The sequence below is a fragment of the Polyodon spathula genome, chromosome 3, assembly GCF_017654505.1.
Source record: "Polyodon spathula isolate WHYD16114869_AA chromosome 3, ASM1765450v1, whole genome shotgun sequence".
Taxonomy (NCBI): domain Eukaryota; kingdom Metazoa; phylum Chordata; class Actinopteri; order Acipenseriformes; family Polyodontidae; genus Polyodon; species Polyodon spathula.
This window is the reverse complement of record NC_054536.1, coordinates 24393659-24419225: the sequence shown is the minus strand read 5'-3', so window position 1 is coordinate 24419225 and position 25567 is coordinate 24393659. Positions and strand designations below refer to the sequence as shown.

General features: G+C 36.6%; 1 protein-coding gene across 2 annotated transcripts in view; it reads left to right on the top strand.

Annotated features, from left to right (window-relative positions):
• LOC121312884 (thyroid hormone receptor beta-A) overlaps positions 1-25250 on the top strand; it is a 92109-nt gene extending 66859 nt beyond the window's left edge. The window contains exons 1-7 of one of the 2 annotated variants that reach the window (XM_041244764.1): positions 16597-17013; positions 18786-18886; positions 19202-19349; positions 20121-20326; positions 20905-21051; positions 21526-21784; positions 22431-25250. In XM_041244764.1, coding sequence (XP_041100698.1) covers positions 16689-17013; positions 18786-18886; positions 19202-19349; positions 20121-20326; positions 20905-21051; positions 21526-21784; positions 22431-22672 — 1428 coding nt within the window. In that variant the 5' untranslated portion in view covers positions 16597-16688 and the 3' untranslated portion in view covers positions 22673-25250. Of the gene's footprint in view, positions 1-16596; positions 17014-18785; positions 18887-19201; positions 19350-20120; positions 20327-20904; positions 21052-21525; positions 21785-22430 lie in introns of those variants that run through there. The other variant, XM_041244763.1, reaches the window with a different exon arrangement.
• The last annotated feature ends 317 nt before the right edge of the window (positions 25251-25567 follow it).

Here is a 25567-nt window from a genome sequence, read left to right as displayed (position 1 = left end):
CTGGGCGGCTACATGAAGGAGGTTTCTGGGATGTACCAAGTCAGCGGATCAAGTTCCATGCCTTCCTGCTTGAGTGGGTGAAATCGAGGTTACTTGTCGATTCCTCCCAGCGCGCTGTTCTGGCTGCATCCAATGATTCCAGCAGGTTCTCTGACCAGCAATCTCTGGTTCTCCTGAATCTTCATACTCTTTCAACAGAGCTGCACATTCATCCTCCAGGCACGGGATGTACACCGGTCTTCGGCCTGTTGTGACAATAACGGTGGGGATAATCTTACTGGGTATCCATTGATTTGCCGTGGCTTCCTCGTTGCAGGTATAACCAGTCCTTTTAAACTGTTTAAGATGTTCCCTCAACAGCCTTATGGGCTTCTTTTTTTAATGTTTACATTGGCACGGGAAGATGTGCCGCAGCAGTATTTTTTTTTCTGCTGTCACTGTTACCCAAAATGCCCTTGATTTTTATATTGCTAGATTTTCATTTCCCAGTCTTTTGCACACAAGGCTTCTGTAACTCCTTTTGTGTTTTCTGAAAACATACAATGGGCACTGTGACAGTTCAAAGTATTCTTGTTTAAGGATTAAATACTGTGGAGCCGTGCCATATTAGCACATGATTAGCAAGCACATAATTAGTTTAAAAAATGCCTGAGGTGCCTTCAGGGTAGTCTTGAAACCCTCAGTCTTTTTTTTATAAATTGATATATAAACTAAATGCTTGATTTTACTGCTGTAGTAATGGTATGTACTATTCTTAAGTTATAATTGTGTTAACAGGCTTTGATCAAAATTATACTCATCAGCAAAAGTAATACACCACTTGCACTGTGCAATTCAGGTGTTCGTTTTGGGGTGAGCTTTTCACTCAATATGTATGTTGATCATAATGTGATTTCCTGACGTTTTCATTTGCTCAGTAAGTCACGCATGTCTGGTTAAAGGGTCAGTTGGTACAATTGTTTGATCTGATTGATTGTTCTGTGAGAAAGTACAGTCCGTTCTATGTTCGGAGTAGAAGGAAAATATCAATATTTGGATTGGATGCCCTGTCTTTTAACTGCTTTCACCAGAGAGTTTCAAAGATCCAACAATATACATAAGTCCTTCTGCTATACAATTACGCTTTTTCTGGGTTCACATTATGACATGACCACATTGCAACAGGATAATGTCTGTCAACATGTAATATGTAAAATGCAGGACACATCAATGTTCTACCTTGGCCTATGTTTTCACCTGTTTTCACCAGACAGGACACAAATATGCTGCCAGTGTCACCTGTTTGCACACAGACAGGTGTTAAAGAAGTAGAGATATTAAGTAATCTGCAAATCACTGGGCCAAGATGAGATTTATCCAAGGGTGCTTAAGGAAACAAAGGTAGAAATAGCAGACCACTGGCTAGCATCATGAATAGTTCTATAGAAGCAGGCAAGGTCCTGAAAGATTGGAAGCTTGCAAATGTTGTGCCATTATTTAAAAATGGGGGATCAGACAAAGCCAGGTAATTATAGACCTATTAGTTGAACTTTCGTAATGTGCAAAATGATATATTAAGAGGTAAGCTTGAAGTCTGCAACAATATTATAGGTGATAGCCAGCATAGGTTCAGAAGAGGGAGATCATGCTTAACTAACCTACTTTACTTTTTTGAGGATGTTGCAGCTAATGTAAATGATGGCAACACTTCTGATATAGTGTATCTTGATTTTCAAAAAGCCTTTGACAAAGTCCTACATGAAAGACTTATACATAAATTAAAATCAGCAGGATTACAGGAGAGGACGTGTAATTGGATACAGAACCTGGTAAAAAACAGAAAGTAGAGAGTAATTGTGAGAAGTGTTTAGTGGGGTACCACAAGGGTCTGTATTTATATAAATGATTTGGACCAAGATACACATTGTTAAGTTTGCAGGGGATACCAAACTTGGGGGAGTAGTGGACTCTGAATCCGTAGCCCAGATAATTCGAAGGGATTTGGACCTTCTCAGTAACTGGGCAAACTTGTGGCAAATTAATTTTAATGTTAAGAAATATAAAGTATTGCATATTGGCGTAAAAAAAAAAAAACATGTTATAAGTATAAAATGAACAGGATGGACATAGGGGGTGAGGGCTTTGAAAAGGATCTCAGGGTTATATTGAAGTCATCATTAAAAGTATCTGGCCAATATAGTGAGGCAACTAAAAAGGCAAATATAATGTTAGGCTATATTGCAAAAACTGTCTCAGTTAGACCCCAACCCCACAACAGTGTGTGCAATTTTGGTTACCTCACCACAAATTGACATCACTACACTAGAGAAAAACGACTTGGCTGATCCCAGGACTTAATGACGTGAACTATGAGGACGGGTTCAACAAATTTAAATCTCTTCAGCCTGGAAAAAGAAGGGAAAGAGGGGACTTGATTGAAGTCTTTAAAATCATAAATGGTCTAGATAACGTTAACCCATGACACTACTATAAATTTAGCACTGAGAGAAGAACAAGAGGGCATACATAGAAACTAAGTAAAAGTAAGTTTAGAACAGAAGGCAGGAAGCGATTGTTTTTACAAAGAGTGTTATAAGTGCCTACCAAGTGAAGCAGTAGGATCTAAAACACTGGGAACATTTAAAAAATAGAATGCTTTTTTAGAGGGGAGAATGGTGTGCTAACAAGGGACGATCCTTGAAGGGCTGAATTGACTTTTCTCATTCCCAAAGTTTCTGTATGTTCTCTCAGATGAGACAGGTACAGAGAATTCAGTCTTGCCAAGGGCAACAACAGTTTTTTTCCAAAGATTGATTATATTAGTCACAGATGTGCTGCAGGATGAGAAGCATAAGCCTCTGCTGTATGTTTTATGATTTTGTGTTTGTGGAAGTTGAAAGGGCGCAATGTGTGTTGTTTTTTTATGTGTTAGGCTTTTTATAGATCCAAGCCTTTGGCCCTTTTTAAAATCCTAAATACACTTGCACATTTACATAATTTGATGTTACATAATTTGAAGTCTTCTGCAGTAAACAGGATATGTGTTTATTTTTCTAGTCTCAATATAACTGTGTTATAGGTGTAATTGTAGTCCCACTTGAATAACAGATCTGGGAATTAACAAAAAAGGGTTAAAGATGTTCTTGCATCATTAACACAAGAACGAAAGTGCTGCCTCATTTTATTTTTCATTATCTTCCTTTGCCTTTGGTTCAAAATAGTGCCTAGTATATTCACTAAGTTTGGTATTTTTAAAATCTATTAGAAATTTGTGTTTATTTTTTTCAGCAATGAAACAGTACAATTATCTGGTCTCACTTCTTCTAGTCAGTATAAATTGTAAAAGAGATTCCTAAAAAAAATAAATAAAGAAAAGTTTAACCACCATCCTTCTAAAGGTTAGCATATTGAAACACAGGCCTAACTTTTTCAAGTTTCCTCAGAATGACAGTCAGGGACGTGGCAGTGAATAGGTCTGAAGCATTTTATTTTGTTTTACAAAAAATCTCTGTAAATGTTGTGTAGCAAAGGATATATTATAACATATGAACCTAAACCAGTTTAAGTAGGGTTTTTGGTGATTTTACTTGATGCTGAAAGCCTTATGATTCAGCTTAGTTGCCTCTGTTCAAAGAAAGAACAGAGAGAGTCTTATTCTTCACATTTTGAAAAAAACTCTTGTATGATTTGCATACCTGGCGGCAACATGGGTTTCACCTGCCAGCTATTCTTGATGCAATTAACACTTTACTGTTGCTTTTGTAACATTAGCTTTCTCTTCTGTCTTTTGCCTTGCTGCTTGCAGCACCTCATGGTGCATCAACATTGTATTCAGTAGAAACTGGGCTACAGCGTTGTTTTTTTTTAATTATATCTAAAGCAGATAGTTGCAGGACATCTCCAATTATTTCACCAATGATAAAATTAGAAAAGCTTTGTGCTTGCACTGTTCCACCTAATCAGTCTACCTGCATGGATTTCCCATGAAAAGCTCATCCTCAGACATCAATGGTGTCTATTTAATGTTCAAAACAAAGATGAGTTTTTATAGGCTCCTCCTGTTAAACTGACAAGCTGTAAGGAAAAGATAAATAATGCAATTCTAAAAACTGTATATAATAAATATCAACAGAGCTCTTGATAAAAATGTCAAGGATTTTACTAGGTTCTGTTAGTATTACTACTTTCAATGTAATTATGTTCGCACATGTTCATTCTAGGAGACAACAACTGTAGTCTTTTCTAAACTCTTTTATAGTATGTTGAATTCTGAATTGCTTTAAATGTCAAATATAATTCAGTTTCTAGCATAACCACTGTTAAAATTAAAAATAAAGGTTTCACTAACTATTTATTAATACTGTGGTAACTATAGTCAGTTCAGTGAATATGATTGACTGTGTACAAAATGAAGCCCGCTGATTAAAGTTCCAATGAAATATGTTTAGTTCTATCTGAGTGGATTTTTACTGCATGGCTTTACATTGAGTGGTGTATAGAGCTCTGCTCAAACTGAGGTCAATTGAGGTTATGAACATCCTTTATATATTATTATTTAAAAACTCAGCAAGTCCTGGTTGTTTATAATGTAAAACCCAACATAATTATTATTCAGTTAGGGACCTACTGTTCAAATAAGTAAAACAAGGCAGAAAATATTAAACTGTGTGATCCTGAGATATAGTTGTAACCCAGGCAATTATTTTTTTGTATTATAGTAAATAACGATAACATGTTATTTAGTTCTAAACCTCTCATCTCCTCACCAGTTGTTGAAGACTGCTATTCCCTTTTCACACCATAGTGCGTATGTAAGCACGACACAAATAATTAATATAGCTGTTTTAACTTCCCTTTGGCATCTGTGACAGATAAACTCTTAATCACAGCTGAAACTGATCCAGTTCCCTCTGCACACAAGTAGTGATAATGCCAGATGTTTTCAGTACACAATGTGCTGTGATGGATATTACGCCAATTTTTTTACTCTGGCACAAATGTGTATGATGTGTTTTTTTTTTCTTGCACCACGCACCCAAACTTTTCCACAATTGATTTTTTCTTGTCAATAGGCAAGGTAGAGTCTGTGCCGTTATAGTTTAGTTGCCAGTCTTGAAAAGAGCTGCTGGCAAGTAGAGTGTGTAAATTTGGGATTTGGCATAAAATTGCATAATGGGAGACTTCTATGTGTGTGATTATTATTAAAAAAAAAATCTATCCCGTAATAAGAACATAAGATTTATGAAAGAAAGGAGTCCATTCAGCTCATCTAAGTTCGCCCGGTTCTTAGTAGATGATCTCAGAACTTTGTCAAGTTGGGTCTTAAAGAATCTAAGTGATTTTGCCTCAACAGCATGACCAGATGGCCCATCCCATACCCTCACCACCCTTTGTGTGAATTCTTTCTGTTCTAAGTCTATCTCCATCTCACTTAATTTCCAACTGTGTCCTCTGGTCTTAAATTGGCACAGGTTATGTAAAAACAAAACCGCGCTACCTCTCTGCGAGGGAAATATTCTACTTGCCAAGGCCTTTGGGTCTCATACCCTATAATATGCAGTGTAAATTCAGCACATTCTAATTTAGAGTTAATACGTCTATAAGTAGTGTGGTATTGATAGTTATATTCATCCATCAAAGCATTTTGGAAAAGACAGGTCTCAGAGGGACCATTGCTTACAAAATATAACAGATATTGCCATGCCTTGTTGTGTCTGTTGGATACTTCTGACCCCTGCTGGTAAGATGGTAAAATTGGCTTCTTTATTTGTACAGTACATATTACACCATGTATGCAGCACTACTGTGCTTTTGATTGGGTTGTATGTATATAAGAAGTGTGCATTATGCAAATAATGAAACCCTGACATATATAAGACACCCTGTTTTAACTACAAAATGATCACATTCTTCTAAAGAAGACATTAGCTTGGGAACCATGAGCAGCTATTTCAGGCCCAGCCTCCACTACTTGCACATATCTCTCTGCACCCATTGTAATACAGGTCCAGGGAGCATTTTGCTCTCATCTCTTGCACCACTTTTCACCACCTTAGCAGAGCACAAATTGCAATTACAAGACTGGATGCAGTAAGTTCATTTAGTTTGGTACTGATGTGTTTTTACTTTGACAGCTCTGTTCATTTTGAATGTGTCACAGTTGTACTACTTTTCAGAAATATAACGATATTATTTATGTATTCCTTAGTTAGCAGGCTGTTGCAGCCTTTGTTAATGGGTTAGTCTGTAAATGGCCCCGGGATGCTCATTTATGAAGGCTAATATATCATTTGTATGATACAAGGGTCTTTGATCTTAAATAACCTTGAAGAGAAAACAGCTGAGGTCTTTCTTTGCAGTAATTCACTGCTTTGTACTGGAATTTGTTACTGTAGCAGCACAGGCCAACAAAGCATTTTTTAATTGGAATATCTGTTCAAATTGAATATTTTACTTTTCCATTTTTTAACACATTAAGTAGATAAAGTAGTTAAAAAAAATAGAAAAAAAGTAGAAAAACCACAGAGACTCAGTACTAACGAGATACATATATTTGTGTGGTAATATATTCTGACCCATATTATTATTTTATATATTCTGTGTTTCTTACCTTCTTTCTTAAATGTTTTTTGTTTAGCTGATAGTGTAATTTTGTTTGTGTAAACTGTGACTCGCTGTTGTAGGAAATGCTGCATTCATAGTTATGTCTGCACAGGTTACGCTACTATGCTTCAGAGAGAACTTTTATTTAATTTCCCATATCTTTGTTTGTTTTGAATGTAGCCTAGTATTGTCTGCTTTGCAGTGCTTGTTTTAATTAGTGGTAAATATGGCGGCTGTTGACATGAAACGGCCCAGGCAAGCACTCCACACTGAAGAAGACAGAGGAAGGAGTCAAATATGAAAAATATTAGTCACATTCATACATATGAACGTAACTAATACCATTATTTTTTTCCAGTTTTGGGGTCTGTTGCCATGGTAACATAGAATACATGAGAACATTGCATGCACTTACTGCTTGATCAGATAAATGTATTGAGTTTTAGTGGGTCTGTGCACCTGCAAGGCCACAACATATACTGCTGATGTGAACTGAAATTGTTTTGCCAGTGTTGTGCACTTGCAAAGAACCAAGCTGCACCAGTGATTTAATCCAACATTAAATGTTTTATTTCTGGAAAACAATAATAACTCTGCTTGGTTACAGAGCTCCGCATCACAGTGTTTACATTCACTTGTAATAAGGGATTGTACTAATGAGCTTGTGACCCTCGTAACCCTAACGACAAATCAGTACACGCTCAAGTTAAATCTAAGTTTTAAGGTTTTTTTTGTTTAAAGAAAACAATGGTAAAAATAATTTTCTAATATAAATATTGATGATGGCTGTATTGTGTGATAGTTGACCTTGACTTTCCTTAGTGCCCTCAACTTCGGCTCGGGACGCATAACTCCCATCACGGTCAATTATTACACGGTAGGGCCATCATCAACGGGCACTATCGCGTAAATAAAAAAAATCTATCAGAAATCATTAATCAAATTAAAGTAAAGCATGGTTGTGTATAAAGTGTAATCTGGTTAAATAACTTAAAATTAATGCAGTTTGTGTGATTTCTCATTGATTGAATTCTGTTATGCATTTATAAATGATAAATGTTAAAAAGGGAATGACCTTTAAAAGCATAATCACAAGCAACTCAACTACGGTTTTATACAGTGTGAGTCATAATTATTTTTATTGAACTTACTTTGCTATCAGTACATTGGACAGCCAAGATGAAGTATATCACATTAAATGTGTAGTCTTTCATTTGTTTCCATCATATGTGACTATAAAACTAAATAAAAGTGTGAGAATGTATTCAGCAATGTATTAAAAAGATGCCTTGCCTGAAGTGAACACCTGGGGGCATCCAAGCTGTCACACACAAGTGTAAAGACCTGATTAGGCTTGTCGCCAGATACAGAGTTCAAAGTGTATTGAACCAGACAAAACTGTCTGAGACCAAATATCTTTCCCGGAATATTGTGGGTTAAAGATGTTTCTCATACATGGATTAGTTTGGGTGCCATCAGCTATATTTCTTCACAGAAGATTTAATCAACTGCTATTTTTCCCTGAAAAGGTGATTTCAGTAACAACTTGTAATGAATTCTAGACCAAGAAAATGAGTATTCTATAAGCTAGTAGTACACACGGATGATTCGTATCGTTATCCACAAAGCAAAACTTGTGGCATTACATTTTATGTTTAGTTAGAATGCTGCCACACTAGAAATTAATTAAGATATAGCCTTCATTGTATATATCCTGTTTTCTTTCTTTATCCACTACTGCATATGTACTGTAGATCATGGTGTCTTTTTCATGGCATTCACACTTGCAATTGAAGCTTGAGTCCCTGTACATGTTCTTCCGAATTTAGATTAAGAATAAGTTATACAGCACATATACAGACTAGGTTGATTGTGTAGTCTGAAATGTGATCTTGCACCCTGATGGCAATGGCTATTTTCAAGATACTGCCATGCCACAGACACTTCAGGCATGACAACCACAATTCCTGAATCTCATTCGTGTTGAGCATGTTCCCTCATAACACCTTCCAGTAGAGTCAAGGCTAGGGCAAAGGGTGCCTCGGCACAGTATTAAGTAAAGGTCTTAGCATATATGGTGACATAACTGTCCAATGCACTGGTGACAGTGTGGGCGAGGGGTTGGATGCTTTGTTTGCATAAACTCTTGATTTCTTCTGTTTCTTGTTTTACAGACAAAACAAAATGTACGATGAGGGGCGTTTATGTGCAATTGTCATTAATCCACTGCTAATATGTTAAACCATTTGAGATGCCAGCTTCATATTTTCCCCACAGACATTCTCAAACCAGTGCTGTCTATGGAGAACCCTTGTGTTCATGTTTTGCAAACTACAAAAAAAAAAAAAAAAGTTTTAGTACATCTGTAGATAAGTGATTCTATTACTATATGTAATTTCAACAGTTGGTGATACTGAATTGACAAAGACTAAATTGTGTTTGTTTAGGAACATTTTTGCAGGTTGTTCCATTTAATAGCTTGTAGACAGAGTATATCAGGCTTTCTGGTTAAATAGTAGTTACCGGTAGACCAAATAATTGATAACAATTGTGGTAACGAAATCACACAGCCATTAGAAACCTGAAATCTAATTTACCCTTTTATACTTTCCAGTTACAAGTCTAGCAGCATCTCTATAGAATAGAGGCTTCCTCCTGTTTCTCAACTTCTACTGTTGTTCTGACTGACCTCAGCTGGCAGTAGCTTAGATAGCAATTTGAGTCTGAGATCATGTGTGTGTGACTACAGGCTGTTCACAGCTTTATTGTTGAACAATGAGTGGAAAAAGGCAGGGAACCTTAATTAATTACTGGATTTTTTTAAGACTGCTAAATATTTTCTCATACACAAAGGAGATTAAGATTGGTATTTTTGTCAGACCCTGTTATTGCCTAATTTAAGTGCTTTAACCATACCCTTTGTGCAAGTAGATGCAATAGTGACGGTTGGAAGATAAGAGCTTTAATTTTTCAATCCAATTTAGAGTCTTTTAATTTAAGGAATAAACAGTGTTATCGTTACATAGAAATGAAAATTATGTAAATGACCCTTTTGTTTTGTACAGTATCTGTTGCTTTCCACATAATTTTAATATTACAGATAACACATTGGCATGTTTGTGTCTGCCAGAAGTATACATTATATTTTGTATACTATTTCATGGGATGGGAGCCTGGGATTTAAGAATACCTTTTTAAATCATAGATGAGATGCTGGTTGATTCTTGCCTTGGCTGCCGATGTTGCTGCCCTGATCCTGAAGGAGTGAGGGGTGTAGAACTAGGCAGGAAGCCTGCCTTGGAGATCAGAGAGGCCAGGTGGGAAGAGAACCAATGTCTTGATACGACTGAACAGGAAGAATCCACAAACAGTGGGGCTGACGGGAGGAAGGATTTCCTATGTGCGAGGTATCTAGACATGGAGCTGTAAGGGCAGAGAGGAGAGTTCATCTTTGGCAGCTGAATGAACTGGCCTTGACTAAGCTGATTGAAGTGCATAGTATGAGGAGGAAGTGGGATCCGGGAACCAGTGAGAGGTCACAGGAATGGATGCTGATGGAGGGAAAACTGGGGATTGATGGAACTGTGAACTCTGCACATCTGAGGAATCCGAAGAAAGTGGTTAAACACATTGTCTCCATGTGTAGGTCGCTGAAAGGATTGAACAGCCATTTTGAAAGATTTGTATTAAAGTGAATAAAATGTCCACAGATATAAGTAGCCGTGATGGGGAAGATGGGGCTATGCTTTTGATGGTTCCTCGCAGTGTCGGACTAGATAAGGGAAGAAACTGCCAATAAGCGATAGTAATACTGGATCCCACTAATGTATGATCTAATTTTGCCTGGAGCCAGATGGAGAGAGTGCCTTGCGTGTGCAATGAAAGTGAGGATCCAGTCTTGATTGAACAGAATAGGAAGAATCTGATTTTGAGTACAGAAGACTGAATAGCAGTTCCAGCCTGTGGTGTAAGATGGCCTTGTGGTGAGAGCTGAACCCATGCAGTTTCTGTAAGATTGAAGGAGCTTGGATACAGTTGAGTTTAATTGAACACCAGGTTCTGGAATAGCGGGACCTGCAGTGGGACACGAGCTGCGGCTGGGATCAGTTGGCAGAATCTGATGATATGGAGGAGAGATAAAGCATCGATTCAGCAGCTATGTTTATCCGAGCCTCCAGGCTTGATACTGTAGAAGAGAGCTAGGAGATGTGAAATGAAGGTTCTACCCTGGGGGATGATGCGAATTGTGTAATTGAAGTAGCCCAGCAAGGATAGCAGGTTGCGTTTCTGGTAGAGTTTGCGATTTGAAATTGATTGATGAGGTATCAAATACGTTCCAATTTAGCAGGAGGTAGGTGGGCTTCAAAGTTAATTGTGTCCAGGGTGATGCCTAAGAACTCCAGAGTGTGTACTGGACCGGTGTTTTTCTCTTCTGAGAGGGGGTCACTGAGTGCAGAAAATAGTGCTCTGAACTTTGTGATTGCTTCTGCTGGGGGTCAGAGTGACAGTGCTGACTGATTGAGGGTCCAAGGTTGCTGAGTGTAAGTTATTGCAAATATACGATGATACTGGGATTCTTGACAGGCCAGTAGAAAATCCGTGCTGCAGACCGTTGATGAGATAGGTTGTGAAAAGCTGGTCTGGGATGTTCAAGGGCTTTAATCAAAGCTGGGATGATTATTGGGGTGGAAACTGTGAGCATATTTGAATGTCATTTCTTGGGGCAACTGGGCAAACTTATTGAGAATGGGCATCGCCACATTAGTTGTATATATGGAGATTCCTGAAAAACTGAGGAGTTGTAATTGTTACAGATTTGCTTGGAACCAGCAAATCTGATGTTATGACCGTATTTATCTGTGTTCCTGGAAGAAAAAGCTGGAGCTGATGCATGGCCTGCATGGGGAGCTGCAAATGGAGCCGCTATCCTGTCCTTGAAGCCAGGCAGCATGGAAGGGCCAGCTCTGTGGGAGGTTACAGGTAATGCAGTCTTAAGTCACAAGGAAGTACAATGCGCTATAGAAGCACAGACTGTGCATGCGTTTGCAGATCAGATCAGAATCAGAGGCAGCCTTGCTCCCATTGTGTCTGGAGTAAAACAAGCAGTACCAGGCCAAGGTGCTCCTAGTAGCCCCATTTTTGCCCCGGAGGTTTATAACCTTTTATGCAGCTTCTATGTGGCCAGCCGTGGAGACTGCCAACGTGCTGCGACCTACTCAGTCGGGCACGGGGGACCTTATGGCATACAGACCTATCTAGCCTGCAGCTCTGGGTCTGGATCATGGGAGGCGGTGTTTGAGCCATCTGGGTCTGTCCAACAGGGTTTTTGACCCTACAAAATGCCAGGCCAGCATCCACACGTTCCCAACGCAGGTACAGGATGTGGTGTCAAATGTCAAGATATCGGTGTTACATGGATACATGGTGATACACGCCAATACCCTACTGCGCTAGTACATAATATCAAAAAGCAATTCAATATCAAAAAATGGCAAATACAAATTTTTATGCTGATTTTTGTATTTTTAATAATACAATTGTAAACCATCACTTCAATTTGTAATTTGGCACTTGAAAAACGTATTTACACTTTAAACTGGGCACATCACAGATTGGTGAATAGACAAGTCTTAAAATCAAACCATGCGTACATATTTATAGGCAATTAGGATCAGATAGCTGTATCTTTGAAACTTACAATGCACACAGTCATAGACTCAGGCTGCTGTAGGGTTCTGAAACTTAAAACACAGGAGCTACAAATGTTACCTCTTCTGCCAGCCAGTCTCATGTGATCAACTTAAACTTGATGAATGAGCGATGCAAGAAAGGGCTTAGAATGTTAAACTATGTGTGCAGGTACTGTTTCTCTCTCACATAGGTTATGTCTCTCCCTAAGTTAGGAGGTCTGTGTGCTTTCCAGACTGAGTGCAACAAGTTAGCACTAAACAACAACCCCTGGCCTTTCCAAGCAGAAGCCCAGAATGTTGTCTTTAACCTTTTAACAGAAACATTAGACTGAGCTGATGGAAAAAAAAAAACAGAAATTCTAAGATTCTTAACTAATGCATCCTTGTTTAGATTCACTGAATCATTGTATGTATTTGTTCATCACACCCTGATGGCTTTTTAAAACTCTGTAGAAATGTGGTACCTCAGCATCTTTTTAAATTTCACGAGAAAAAAGCAATTGTTGCAAAACCGGTCATTTCTGCAAAGACATTAACATGGCCGCAATATGTAGGTCAGGGCAAATGATTATCTCATGAGCATTAAGACATATGCTGCGGCCGATATAGTGAGAAAGGGGAGAATACGTCACTGTGAAACAATCGGATCTCACATGCACGAATACGTGTACAGTAAGAATGGTTGGGAGGGGTTAAGGTAAGTCTTATACTCAGTGAGTATTTCAGATGAGAGTTAATTTGCAGGGCCAAGAATGGTGGTATCTAAGTTGTAAATGTACCCGATTTTGCTATGACTCCCGATTTATCTCAAGATCTTTAGTGGAACTTAATTAAATTGAATTTGCTCATTCCATTTTAAATAGTTAGTGCAGGTTTAATTATATTAAACAGCTATCAAATTAAAAGCAATTGCTTTCAATACGTAAGCACACATCTCCTTTCTTAAGTAATTAACTGCTGCTAAATTATATTTCTGTAAGTGTTAATTGAAAAAGTTAAATCTAGTGTCCTGGTGTTTTTTGCCTTTTGTGTTCTGTTAATTTTAATCTGAGAAGTGTTTTGCTACAAATAAATTCAATTATTTTGAAAAGCAGCTTCAAATAAGACTTAAAATAAAAAAAAAAAAAGAAATTTTATGCTTTTGTCCCAAGACCTGCTTGTGAAAATAATGTTATTCACAAGACACCTAGTGTGGTACACAAATAAACAAAGTCAGTGGGGGACAAGTCTTCTGTTTGTGCCCTCACGCTACCTCCATAACATGATAAGATGCCCCTTATCAGAATGTCTACCTTAGGTAATGCAGTGTCTCTCAGGACATCTGGCAGTAAGAGCAAAGTCAGTTAAGGCAGAATCCCTGTTGTTTTAATTTCCAAGTCTCTGAAAATTGTTCATGACCAGCCCTGAACCCCTGAGACCTCAAGTGATCGATGAGCCTAGGCAATAAATTGTTGGGAAAAACATGCACTGTCAAAGCAACACTGTGTGAGCATGCAGGGTAAGGAGTGCATGTAGACAGAAAGGCGTGTAGACAGGGCACAGGCACAAGTTAAAGGAAAGCTTTCAGCATGGTTGCTGAAAGTTCTTGGCTGAAAAGTTCTGTGGGCCATCAAGGTTGTCTCTTCCAGGGCCAGCATGAAAATGAAGTATACCAACGCCCTTCGGAACAACTGGGGCAGAATGTGTTTACTAAAACACCGCAGCTCAATAGGATGCTGGCAGTACCCTCGTTTTACCAGTCTGTGGCTTCCAGTGCTGAAAAAGGTGTGCACCAGTGTGCCAGCCACAAGGCTGCTGGATTTTTAAGTGACCACAAATGGCGGTTTTGTGGAAAGCTGTACAAAAATGAAGGTAATACTTTGAGGAACTCTGAGGAGCATCCACTCATTGGATCAGGGCTAGATAGAACTGACACTTTTTACCAGTGGGACCACAGGACACAGTGCAGTCCACTGACTGGAATTTCAACAGAAGGAAAGTTTAGAAAAAAAGTCAAAGGTACAGTAACCAAGGTTTTTTAATTTTTTTATTGTTTTACTTTGTAAATCGCTACAAATTAAAACACTAGCATTTTAAAAACGTGACTGTGTCTGTTTCAGACAGAATAATGGATTGTATTGTTGCAGAGTAAACTATTTGAACATCAACACAGTCTAGTCATTTTTAAATTCCAAGGAATTACTACCAGGGTTTCCAAAGCTTACCAGGGACCTAAGCCACCTAGTCACGCATGGTGGTTCAAGCAAATTGAGTTTAAATATATATGATCTGTGAGGACTCTATTCTAGCTTATTTGGGGAAATCTTTAAATTACGACTGCAAAAGGGATTCATTTAAATGGTCTCATTAAGCTGTTTGTCCAAACTGAAAAGGGCTGACCGAAAGTGGTCTTAATGGAGAGCTGTTCTTTATACTGGATGGGCATAAAGAGGAAAGATATTGCATTTATACATAGATGTGTGTATGTATGTACACTATACCACTGTTTTTAAGAAAGCATAGGCTAGCTGTTAAAATCTACAACCAAAGTTTGAAGGTCAACCAAAATACATTAATTATGGTAAGGTATACTGTACTGTAATGTTCACTTATGTATAGGATCCTGAATGTTGACTGCCTACAGAACTAGTGTGATAATCACATTCTTTTTGATGCCTTGATTTCGTTTGAAGTTCAGTCAAGCTACAAAAGCTTCTTTGCAGTAATGGCTGGTAAATATCCGGATAAATATGTGACTCGTGGGGTTTCTGTTTGCCAGAGAATATGTTTTAGGCAAGTGCTGTGAAAAGGCAGTATACAAAAACAAAAACAAAAAATACAAATTCTGTGCAGTTCCACAAAGTGGGATTATAACAAAATTTATGTTTGCCCCGATCTGTCATGCGGCCAATTGCTAATTTTTTTAAGTAAACCGCTTTGACAGTAATAGAAAGATTAGCTTGCTCCAAAGGCCGTCACCTCAGAAAAAAGTTAAACTGGTATAAGAACCCTTTTTCATCAGATTTACCTTAGACACCCTGGCTATTAACAGATGTTTAGTGTTGATCGCTTTATAGTCTTATCAGTCTGTCTGAGGTGCAGTTAAGTCAGCTAACTTTTTACATTTAGTAAAATTGGGCACTCTGGATAATGCCATTTAAAATGCATAATGGGCTGGATTTATTAAGCTTTTGTTCTATTACAAAGTTGACAGCATTAAAAAAATTGGCAAAAAAACCCTGTTGTTTTAATGTGTCGAGGTAGAGGTAAACAATATTGTTATAATGACTTCTGCCTGCATCAAATCGTTTCTTTCTGATTTTGATAACTTTAACAGCATACATTACTTCCCTGACGAAAGCTTGAAAATGCCTTGTATGCATAACTCCCACACTTACTACAGTGGATATACAGGGATACAAATGGTAGTGTATTGCATTTTTGCGTAACTGAATTGAAAAGTCTGCGCTTTCCAAACATGTTGATGTTCTGAACGCTGCCTTTTATTTATTTAATTGGGCAGAATACTTAATTAGGTCATTTTTTTAAATTAATGTATGTCACTCCTGTTCAACTTCCATCCTCTAGAATGTCTGTTCTTATTGTAAAATATTACAATTAGTGGAATCTTTTGTCTTGATTTTTGTATTATTTAAAATAGTCCGTTTTGAAAAAAAAAAAAAAAAAAAAAACACTTGTTATGCTGAAAATCCAAAGCTGAAATTCAGCTAAAGGTCTTCATACCTGCCATATGGTTAATACTGTAAAACATAATCAATATGACTGATAGCGGCTTAGGATGATTAAATGTGATTAGGAAACTCTCGCAAAAATGGAATCAATACTGAGCAAGTAAGTAAACAAGCAAGTGTTAAAGCAGATTTTGGGATTTCCCATCGTTGTGGTATCCTCCTTTCTATTTAAGAGTTTGTTTAAAACAAGAAAGAAAGAAATAAAGAAGCTGAGTTTAGTGTAAGAAGTTTAAAAACCAGTTTCATATCATCGAGGTATGAATGTGTTTTCCAAAAAACGCTCTTGTGGAGATGTAACGGACTAGGCCGCAGTGTTTCTTTGTCTGGTGGACATCGCTATCTGTCTGTCGTCTTACCAAGAATTAGTAACCGTTGCAGATTAGAACCTCGGCCTGTCATAAATCTGCTTCCCAATTTGTTTGACTAATGGAGGGGCGGGGGAGTTGACAGAGCTCCCATATATAAAGCAGATTCTAGCACTTAACGTGCCGTACCATATATATATATATATATAATATATATATATATAGAATTACAAGTTGGAATGTTTTATTTGCCTTTTTTTAAGTAATTAACATTTTAAGCAGTCATTTAATCTTATATACTTGTATTTATATATATTTTGTTATTAAGTTATCTTAATTGGTTGCAAAGTAGTACTCTTTGTATTTCTCTTTGTACCACTATGAACTACTGCATGCAGGAGATGTACAATGTCCACCATACCACAGGTAGTAATTTCCTGGTGCAGCCAATAGACTACTGCATGCACACAGAGGAGAGCCAGGGTTACAACAGTTGTGATGCGCAGGTTCTACAAAATAATGCATATATGGAGCAGGCCTGGGTAACGAATCAGCCTTATATCTGTAGTTACCCAGGAAACGTGTTTAAAGGTGAGCTCTGTAATATGGACATGGCCTTGAATCATTATAACCAGTCAGAGTATTTCACAGATGGAAAAGCTGATTTTTCTCAAGTTCAGTGGACGGCAGGGTCACCAAAAAAAGGTATGGCTTTGTGTTCAAATTGTTTATCAGTTGCAGCAGCTTTTTAGAATTCAAAAAACATTGGCATTTTTGGTGAAAAAGATGTGAAAAGATATTGGCAGTACTGTAGAATAAGGATTTTTCCAAGATACTTCAATCTTAAATCTTTTTAGTAAGACTGTATAGTTCTGAAAGAGAATTATTTTTTATTTGAAAGTTTTAATTTTCTGTGCTTTAGCATTTGCTTATATTCAAAACATGATTCAGAATCCTCTCAAGTGATAATATTCTGGTCTTTTCCTTTTTAATTTCCTATGTAAATACAGTTTTGTTCAATGTTTACAGTTTAGCAGTGTTTAACATTAACCTGTTCATAGGCTGGTATAATGTAATATTTGAAAGTGTCTCTTAGAAGCAAGCTTCTAAGGATAGATGTGCATAGTTCTGGAAGTATTGTAATGAGTAACAAATTGAGTGGACATAATTACTTGCATCTATTAAAATTATTAAATATTACAACAGTGCTTCACAAAATTAAAGCTGTACCTAGCACTAGCATACTTCAACTCAATTATGTAAAATTGGATGGTGGCTTTTTTAGTGAAAAAAGAATAATGGCACAGAGAGGTTAGAATTAATACTCAATTCTGGATTGGCACAATTTCAGATATCCTACTTTAAAAGATTAAATCAGGCTGGACACTTGAAAACAGCAACAAAGAAAAAATAAAAATACTAAATATATATTTTTTTCTGCTGCTTTTGCATTATGTTGTCAAGTCTATCATTAATGGTTTGGAAAATTATACCCCACTTTTAACATCAGCCCGTTCCATTTAGATATAATACATCCTTTTAAATATAAAAAATGAATTCCTATTACATTGGAACATAGAATCTGTTTCTTGTCGTTACGGTATTTCTCAACATGTTTTTGTTAACCCTGCCGTGGAGTTTTACTCTTATATGTGTTTTTTCTAGGTATTTATTGTTTTCCCATTGAATTGATGAATGTGAAATGTTTGAGTTTGATGGATCCAGACCTCGGGACAGAACGCTGTTCAGAGCGCCTGCCCACCCTCCTCCAGATCTTTATTGATCAATTATTGATTGTCTGTTAGATGTGTCTGAAGTGTAACTCATTAGCCCAAAGTACATGCAACCCTTAAGCCACTATGAGTTGTTTATTTAATCCTTTGTCTAGTTTGGATCAGACATTAGTCCACACTAAACCTTGCGTTTCTTCTCCCTTAAGTTTTCCAGTAGCATGTGGTTTAAGAATATGATATATACAGTACCATATGTAGAACCTTTCTTATTGATCTCTCCATAATAATTCTTGTCTTGATTGTGGCTTTATTTTTTGTTTGATGTGCTGAAGTCCTAACTCATTAAATGAAGATTAAATAAAGATAAGTTTTATGGTATATTAGAGTCAATTAAACCGTTGTTAAAACATACATTATAATAATCGACTACAGTCATTTCCTCGGGGGTGGGGGGGGGGGTGGGAGGGTGACTGGAGGGGGGGGTGAGGGAGGGGACGAGTTTTTCTTTCATCTCCTGAACAAAGCTCTGGTAATGTGGCCTGTACAGGGCAGAGTCACCTTTAATTTTAGGTCTCTTTAATTTTTAGGTCTCTGACAATTGCATTTATCCTTTATCACAATTATCCTTTGCTTATCATAGAAAAATGTATTTCAAAATGAAGAAGAATGCTACGGAAAGATAGTTGTAGTTAACTAGCACTGAGTAAGTGGTGGCATTAAAATTAATTTTCTATTTTTTTATAGGGTACATACCAAGTTATTTGGATAAGGATGAGTTGTGTGTTGTGTGTGGTGACAAAGCCACTGGGTATCACTATCGCTGTATCACCTGTGAAGGCTGCAAGGTAAGTTTGTAAGCAAATTATGTAGCAACAATATCTACTGGCGTACGTTCAGTTTCAAAATAAATTTAGCATGTACTGTGTGTATATGTACCGTATAACACAAACTCTACATATAAGGAAAGTTTTATAGTAAATAGATTTTGTTTTGTGATTATGTAAAGTCAATTGTATTTGTCAAACTTCTTTGCCATTTGGCCAACACTAACAGTTAACTGTGAAAAGAGACTGGTGTGTGGATATGTGTACTGGTAATCAAGTATGTTTTCAAATTAATTTACATTTCTCTTTTTTTCTCTTTTGTTAATTCTTGTGTAGGGATTTTTCCGGAGAACCATCCAGAAAAACCTCCATCCATCTTATGCCTGCAAATACGAGGGGAAATGTATAATAGATAAAGTCACAAGAAACCAGTGCCAGGAATGCCGTTTCAAAAAATGCATTGCAGTTGGCATGGCAACAGACTGTAAGCTATTTCACTGTTCACATATTAATTCAGAGACAGCGCTGGTCCCTAATCAATAAATACATGTGGTTTTGTTTAAAGGACCTTTAAAATGTGTTATTTAAGTGAAAGTTTATAGTTGTCTGACAGTATGTTTGTATTGCTGCAGTAACACTGCCTTAGTTTTGTCCCAGTTTACTATAAAATATATAAAAAGATAGTAGCTGAACTTGAATAGGAGATTTTCATCTGTTGTATTACGCACAGCATGTCACAGCACAATGTTATTAAACACATGTGTGCCTTTTAATAAATGGGACAGCAAAACATTCAAAGCATTTTGTTGAGCAGGTATTTTACATTTAAATCTAGCGTCTTTTAGAAAATGTAGTCTAGACTTAATTTGTGTACTTGTACGTTCTTGGCTAGTTTCCAGTTGCTGATCAAATCAAATAACATAATAAAAGCCTACAAAGTGAACAAAAGGACTTGCGGCTTATATAATCTTTGCTTTTTTAAAATAGATTTTAAGTTCTGAGGGGTTGGTTCTTACTAAAAGCCTATTTAGGGTTAGTCAGCTTCAGATAGATTTTATATATTTATATATATATATATATATTTAAAAAAAAAAAAAAACTGGAAACATGTAGCTTATGTAAAATATAAAATATGCTCCTTTTTTCTGAAAGTTTTTCAAGCAAACCTCCAATAAAAGTATTACTAGACCATTGGTAATAAATTGACAGAGCATTCATTTCTGTGTGTTTTTTAAATCTTTGTCCCTCACTCCAGTGGTTTTGGATGACGGCAAGCGGTTAGCAAAGCGAAAGCTGATAGAGGAAAACCGGGAGCGGAAGCGCCGTGATGAGATGCAGAAGACCGTTTGGAGCAAGCCTGATCCCAGCCAGGGAGAGTGGGAGCTGATCCGAGTGGTGACAGAAGCACACGTGACCACGAACGCACAAGGAAGCCACTGGAAACAGAAACGGAAATTTCTGGTGATAAGCAACCCCTTACATCTATTGAGTTCATTGTTTTGTGATAAATCTTCAAAAGACGCATTGTCTACCAAAAGTTTTACGCTTTACTTTGGGTACTTGCCAATTTGGATATACTTTCTAGTATTGGATGGTTTAACTCTTTCAACACTCAGACCTCTAGAGAGATCAAAGTAACTATCTTAAGTTATGCCCCAATACCTGTACTTATTTCCATGCAAGACAGCTGTTAAGTAGGTATAGTAGTGGGGTTTTTTTGTTCAGTTTCTTGGTTCAGAGAGAGTTTTTACACTGTGAAATATAAAGTTTCAACCCAGAAGTAATGTCAGTAAAAGTAATATACTTGTCCTTTCATTTTTTCAAAGGACATGACCTACAGTTTGCTTTAATTGCAAGTTTGTTTCAAAACAGTGGAAAGAGAAGCAGGCATCCAGTGGAAAAAAATAAAATAAATTACAGAAAAATTGCTTCAAACTGTGTTAGTTATTTTATACATGTGTGCTTTATCTTTACTTTATCTTGCTGCTGTTTGTACATTCTCAGTAGCCCTACTAATGGAGGCTTTTATACCTTCACAGCCTGAGGACATTGGACAGGCTCCAATAGTGAATGCGCCAGAAGGTAGCAAAGTGGACATAGAAGCCTTCAGTCAGTTTACAAAAATCATCACACCCGCAATCACACGGGTGGTGGACTTTGCCAAAAAGCTGCCTATGTTCTGCGAGGTAGGCATTCTTAATCTCTAAAATTGATGGTTGAGATATTTGTCATGAATCTTGCCTAAGGACAATCTGCCTGAGCTCCATCCTTGTACACATTGTCTTGCGAGTGTGGACGCTGTGCTTTTAAAGGTGACCTCCTTTCGATTAGAAGTAAAACCAAGATCTGCTTTGCTGTCTGTAAATATCCCTTGGCATCTGAAAAAGTATAATCTGAAGGTGTCATTGGCAACAGCGTTTCTCTAAATAGTTGACTTTTTTTTTAATTTATTTGGATTAAATAAACTTAAATACAAATAAATCAAAACAAGTGTTATTCTACTTTCACCTCCATTATTGCAGGATTTTTTTTTTTTTTTTCCCCAAAGTTGAACAGTTAGTTGAATTGGGCTCTTTGTTATGCATTTCTCCCCTGTGTGAGCCAAGGCTTTTCATGTCATTTTATTCATAACTAACCTTTCTGTGTTCTATCTTTTGCAGCTGCCATGTGAAGACCAGATAATCCTTCTGAAAGGCTGCTGTATGGAAATCATGTCCCTCCGAGCAGCCGTGCGCTACGACCCAGAGAGTGAGACATTAACACTCAATGGGGAGATGGCTGTGACCAGGGGGCAGCTGAAAAATGGGGGCCTTGGAGTAGTGTCGGATGCTATCTTTGATCTAGGTGTGTCGCTCTCTTCTTTTAACCTGGACGATTCAGAGGTTGCTTTGCTTCAGGCTGTAATTCTGATGTCTTCAGGTACACAATTTTCATTTTAAGTTTTTATATGCAAGATCCTTCTTAAAAACATATTCTGAGCAGATTTTATAATGTATTAAGCTCTAGAAAAATAGAAACTTATTTGTTGGATGTTTAATTGTGATATTTGACTCATTCGCGAATCAGGATGGTTCTTAACTACTTTTATCAGCATTGCAGCCCAGCGTTAGTCATACGGCATACCTAATCTACTGGCTGGGAGTATTACGAGCCAGGTCATTTTTAGAGGGTAATCTTCAACAATCTGACAAAGTATTTGAATATTGTGTATTTGTTTTCTGTAATATAGCACAGAAATGTTTATTACATTTTTTGTAATGCCCTATTCTATGTCATGATGACACTGTTAGTCCCCTCAAGGAGAAAAGAAATACCTTCAAATGATCATTTTGAACATTTTTTTAACAGTTATTTTACTCCCTCTTTTAGGATTTTGGTGAAGTCATCATTTCACTGAACAAACTACACATGTACTCCTTTTAAACTCAATGTGTTTATTTGCCTATATATTTTTTATTTTAGAAGTAAGATGTTGGTTCCCTTTTCTCAAGCAAACAAAAAAGATTTACTGTTTCATATTAAAGCATGTAGTACTTATATTTACATATGTATTTCATTTTTGCAGATCGTCCTGGTCTTGCAAGTGTAGAGAGAATTGAAAAATGCCAAGAACAGTTTCTTCTGGCATTTGAGCACTACATAAACTATCGCAAACACAACGTCTCTCACTTCTGGCCCAAACTCTTGATGAAGGTGACAGACCTGCGCATGATCGGAGCGTGCCATGCCAGCAGGTTCCTGCACATGAAGGTGGAGTGTCCTACGGAACTCTTCCCTCCACTCTTTCTGGAAGTGTTCGAGGACTGAGAACAAGTGGAATATAAAGAAATAAAAGTCTGCTTTTCGGTAACCGTTCTGAACTGCTTTTAGCACTACTGAATGTTATTTCTTTCCATAGTGTAGGATAGTTTCTGTCAAGACATGGATGAAAACATTCCTTCAATGCGGGTACATGTGAATATAGAGTTTCTCTTGTAGAGTATATGTTGCTAAGTAATTGTGATTTTTTTTTTTTTGTTTTTGTTTTGTGTAGTATGTTCAGAAGAAACTGAAAATTAAAAATTGTTAGCATGTGGTTTGTGAATTACCAGAACGTACCCACAAATTATGCAGATGTATTTAAGAAGGCAATCTGCCCTATGATTCCACGTCCATTCAACCAGTACCCACCCCCAAAATCCTTTTCTGTTTGCACAAACACAGACAAAAAAAAAAAAAAAAACTAATACTATTTTTCTGAATACACATACTAAGTGTCTACCAAAAAAAAGCCATATTTCCCAACAGACAATGCGCAGCTATAGTGGTAACATCATCTTGTCTTGTCAGTGTACATACACACCTGACAACAATCCGGACTGGCAATTTAGTGCCCGCAGCAATACTAAACCCTGAAACGTATTTGTTTTTAACATAAGTAGTGAAGTATTTTCTCTTCTCTGACTTTAGAAAGCAGTTTGTTAATCGTTTTCTTTAAAACTGTAGACAACTGTTTGAATCAACTATGGAATGGAAGGTAGCATGTATTTTACTTATTGCTAGAGTACAGAAATCTAATACTTTATGGTGCCAAATAAGGGAGAGTGAATATTTCAGCTCCTAAAAACATTTATGCACACTGGCCCAGGTGGTGTGCTGTGACCTGTTTTATTGAAAAGGTCTCATTGCTTGTTTAATCAGCTAGGATGTAACAGAAGAATACGCAGTTCAGTTTATTATTGCTCATGTATACTAGTGTGGCTGCTGATCACTACTTGCCAGATAACCTTGTTGCAGTAGAGTGTTAATATTCATGTTTAGGAACTCTAAATTCCATGTGTCATATTTTTCTAAATGTATAAGTCATAATGGATTTATTAAGGCAGTGCTTCTGCCAATGCTGGGTTTATTTATTTTTTAAATGGCTAAACATATTCTACTATTATTCAAGATCGTTTGTTCTGAGAATTTTAACCAGCAAAGCACGGCTATAGTAAGGACGTACTATAATGTACCTTGGCTTAACAAAGCACTCTGTAGCTACATTTTTATATCAAAGATGTAGCCTTTTTTTGTCCAGCAAAATCAAAATTATCCTATGCATTTTATTATATCACATTTAGGGAGGGAGAGAGGGAGGGGCCTGTAAGGTACAGACTGTTTTGTAACAAGTTTGAGATTGATAAGGGGGGTGTTTTCTGGCGGCTGACTAAAGTCGATTTCTTTAGCTCACTGAGTGCAGCTGCTGTTTGCAACCCCCAAGGTCTGCAGACATGATGGCTGCTATTGTAATATTACCCTGTTCTAAGAATGAAAAAATGGTTAGACTGGCATGGATTTTCACCATCTCAGTTTATATTTATTCCTAAAAGCTGCTTTTGATTTATGTTTAATTGAAGGTGGCTTTTATAACACTAGAACAACATTGAGAATGTTTTGTTCACTGGCAACTGCACACAAATGTTTTAATGCACAGACAATCAGACAGTAAATCTAAGAGATGAGTCACATTGTTAAATGTAACCTTAAAATGTAATATATATTTATATAGCAAATGTAAAAAAAAATAATAAGAAAAAAATATTTAGGTATCAGTGATGTAATGCATGTGTTGAATTGTTGATCAAAAAATGTTGTATATTTTGGATTTAAAAAAAAAAAAAATGTTTAAAAGGACAATGTGGGTATTAGCTTTTAAAGCATTGAGTTACTCAAAATATTAAAAATGCACCATGAAAAAGCTATTTTACAATATTGAGGATAAAGGTTTGTATATTTTCCAAAGCAGAAGTTATTTTCTACAGATATTTTATGCATATAATGGGCTCTTCGATGAGACAAATACAATCTTTTCATGAGTTTTTAGTATATGAACATTATACAGATCAGATACGTGTTCATTGTAAATTCATCAGTATTTGTTTCCAATCTTTTTTAGCATTCCAAAAAAAAAAAAGGTATTGTACAAGGCTATGAAATATTGTTGGTTTTCAAACTAAAAAACAACCAATTTGACAGTTGTGAGGCTTGTCAGGATTAAAACTAATAAAGTTGGGATACATTGTGTAACAACAAAAAGTTAAACCATCGCATGAGAGGATAATCTGAGATAAACTCTTTAAGTGGCTCTACCACCTCCTTACAGAAACCCCTAGATTTTTCCAGCCATAAAACTGAGATCCAGTTTAGCAAAGCAGCAATCCTAATATTTGAGTGTAAAATTATAAGCGCTCATCGTTTTGTACTAAATAAAATTATTTGTTGCACAGGCCTGTTGGTTTACATTAATGTTAGTTGTGACGCATTGGGGTTGAACAGTTAAGTATAAACCTGCACTATTAAGAATTCTTTGTTTGCACTTAAATGTAAATTGGCTGTGAAAATAAAGATGGATTGGAAAACTTTAGTTTCTCTTTTTGTTGTCTATTCAAATGTCTTATATGTTACAAATGTTTAAAATCTATCACCACAATTAGCTTAAAGTATTATTTCTTTAATTGAATTCGTAACATGTTATATGTTATTTATGTTATATATATATATATATATATATATATATATATATATATATATATATATATATATATATATATCAGTGCCTTGCAAAAGTATTCAGACCCCTGACCAATTCTCTCATATTACTGAATTACAAATCGTAAACTGAAATTTTGTTCTGTTTGATATTTTATTTTTAAACACTGAAACTCAGAATCAATTATTGTA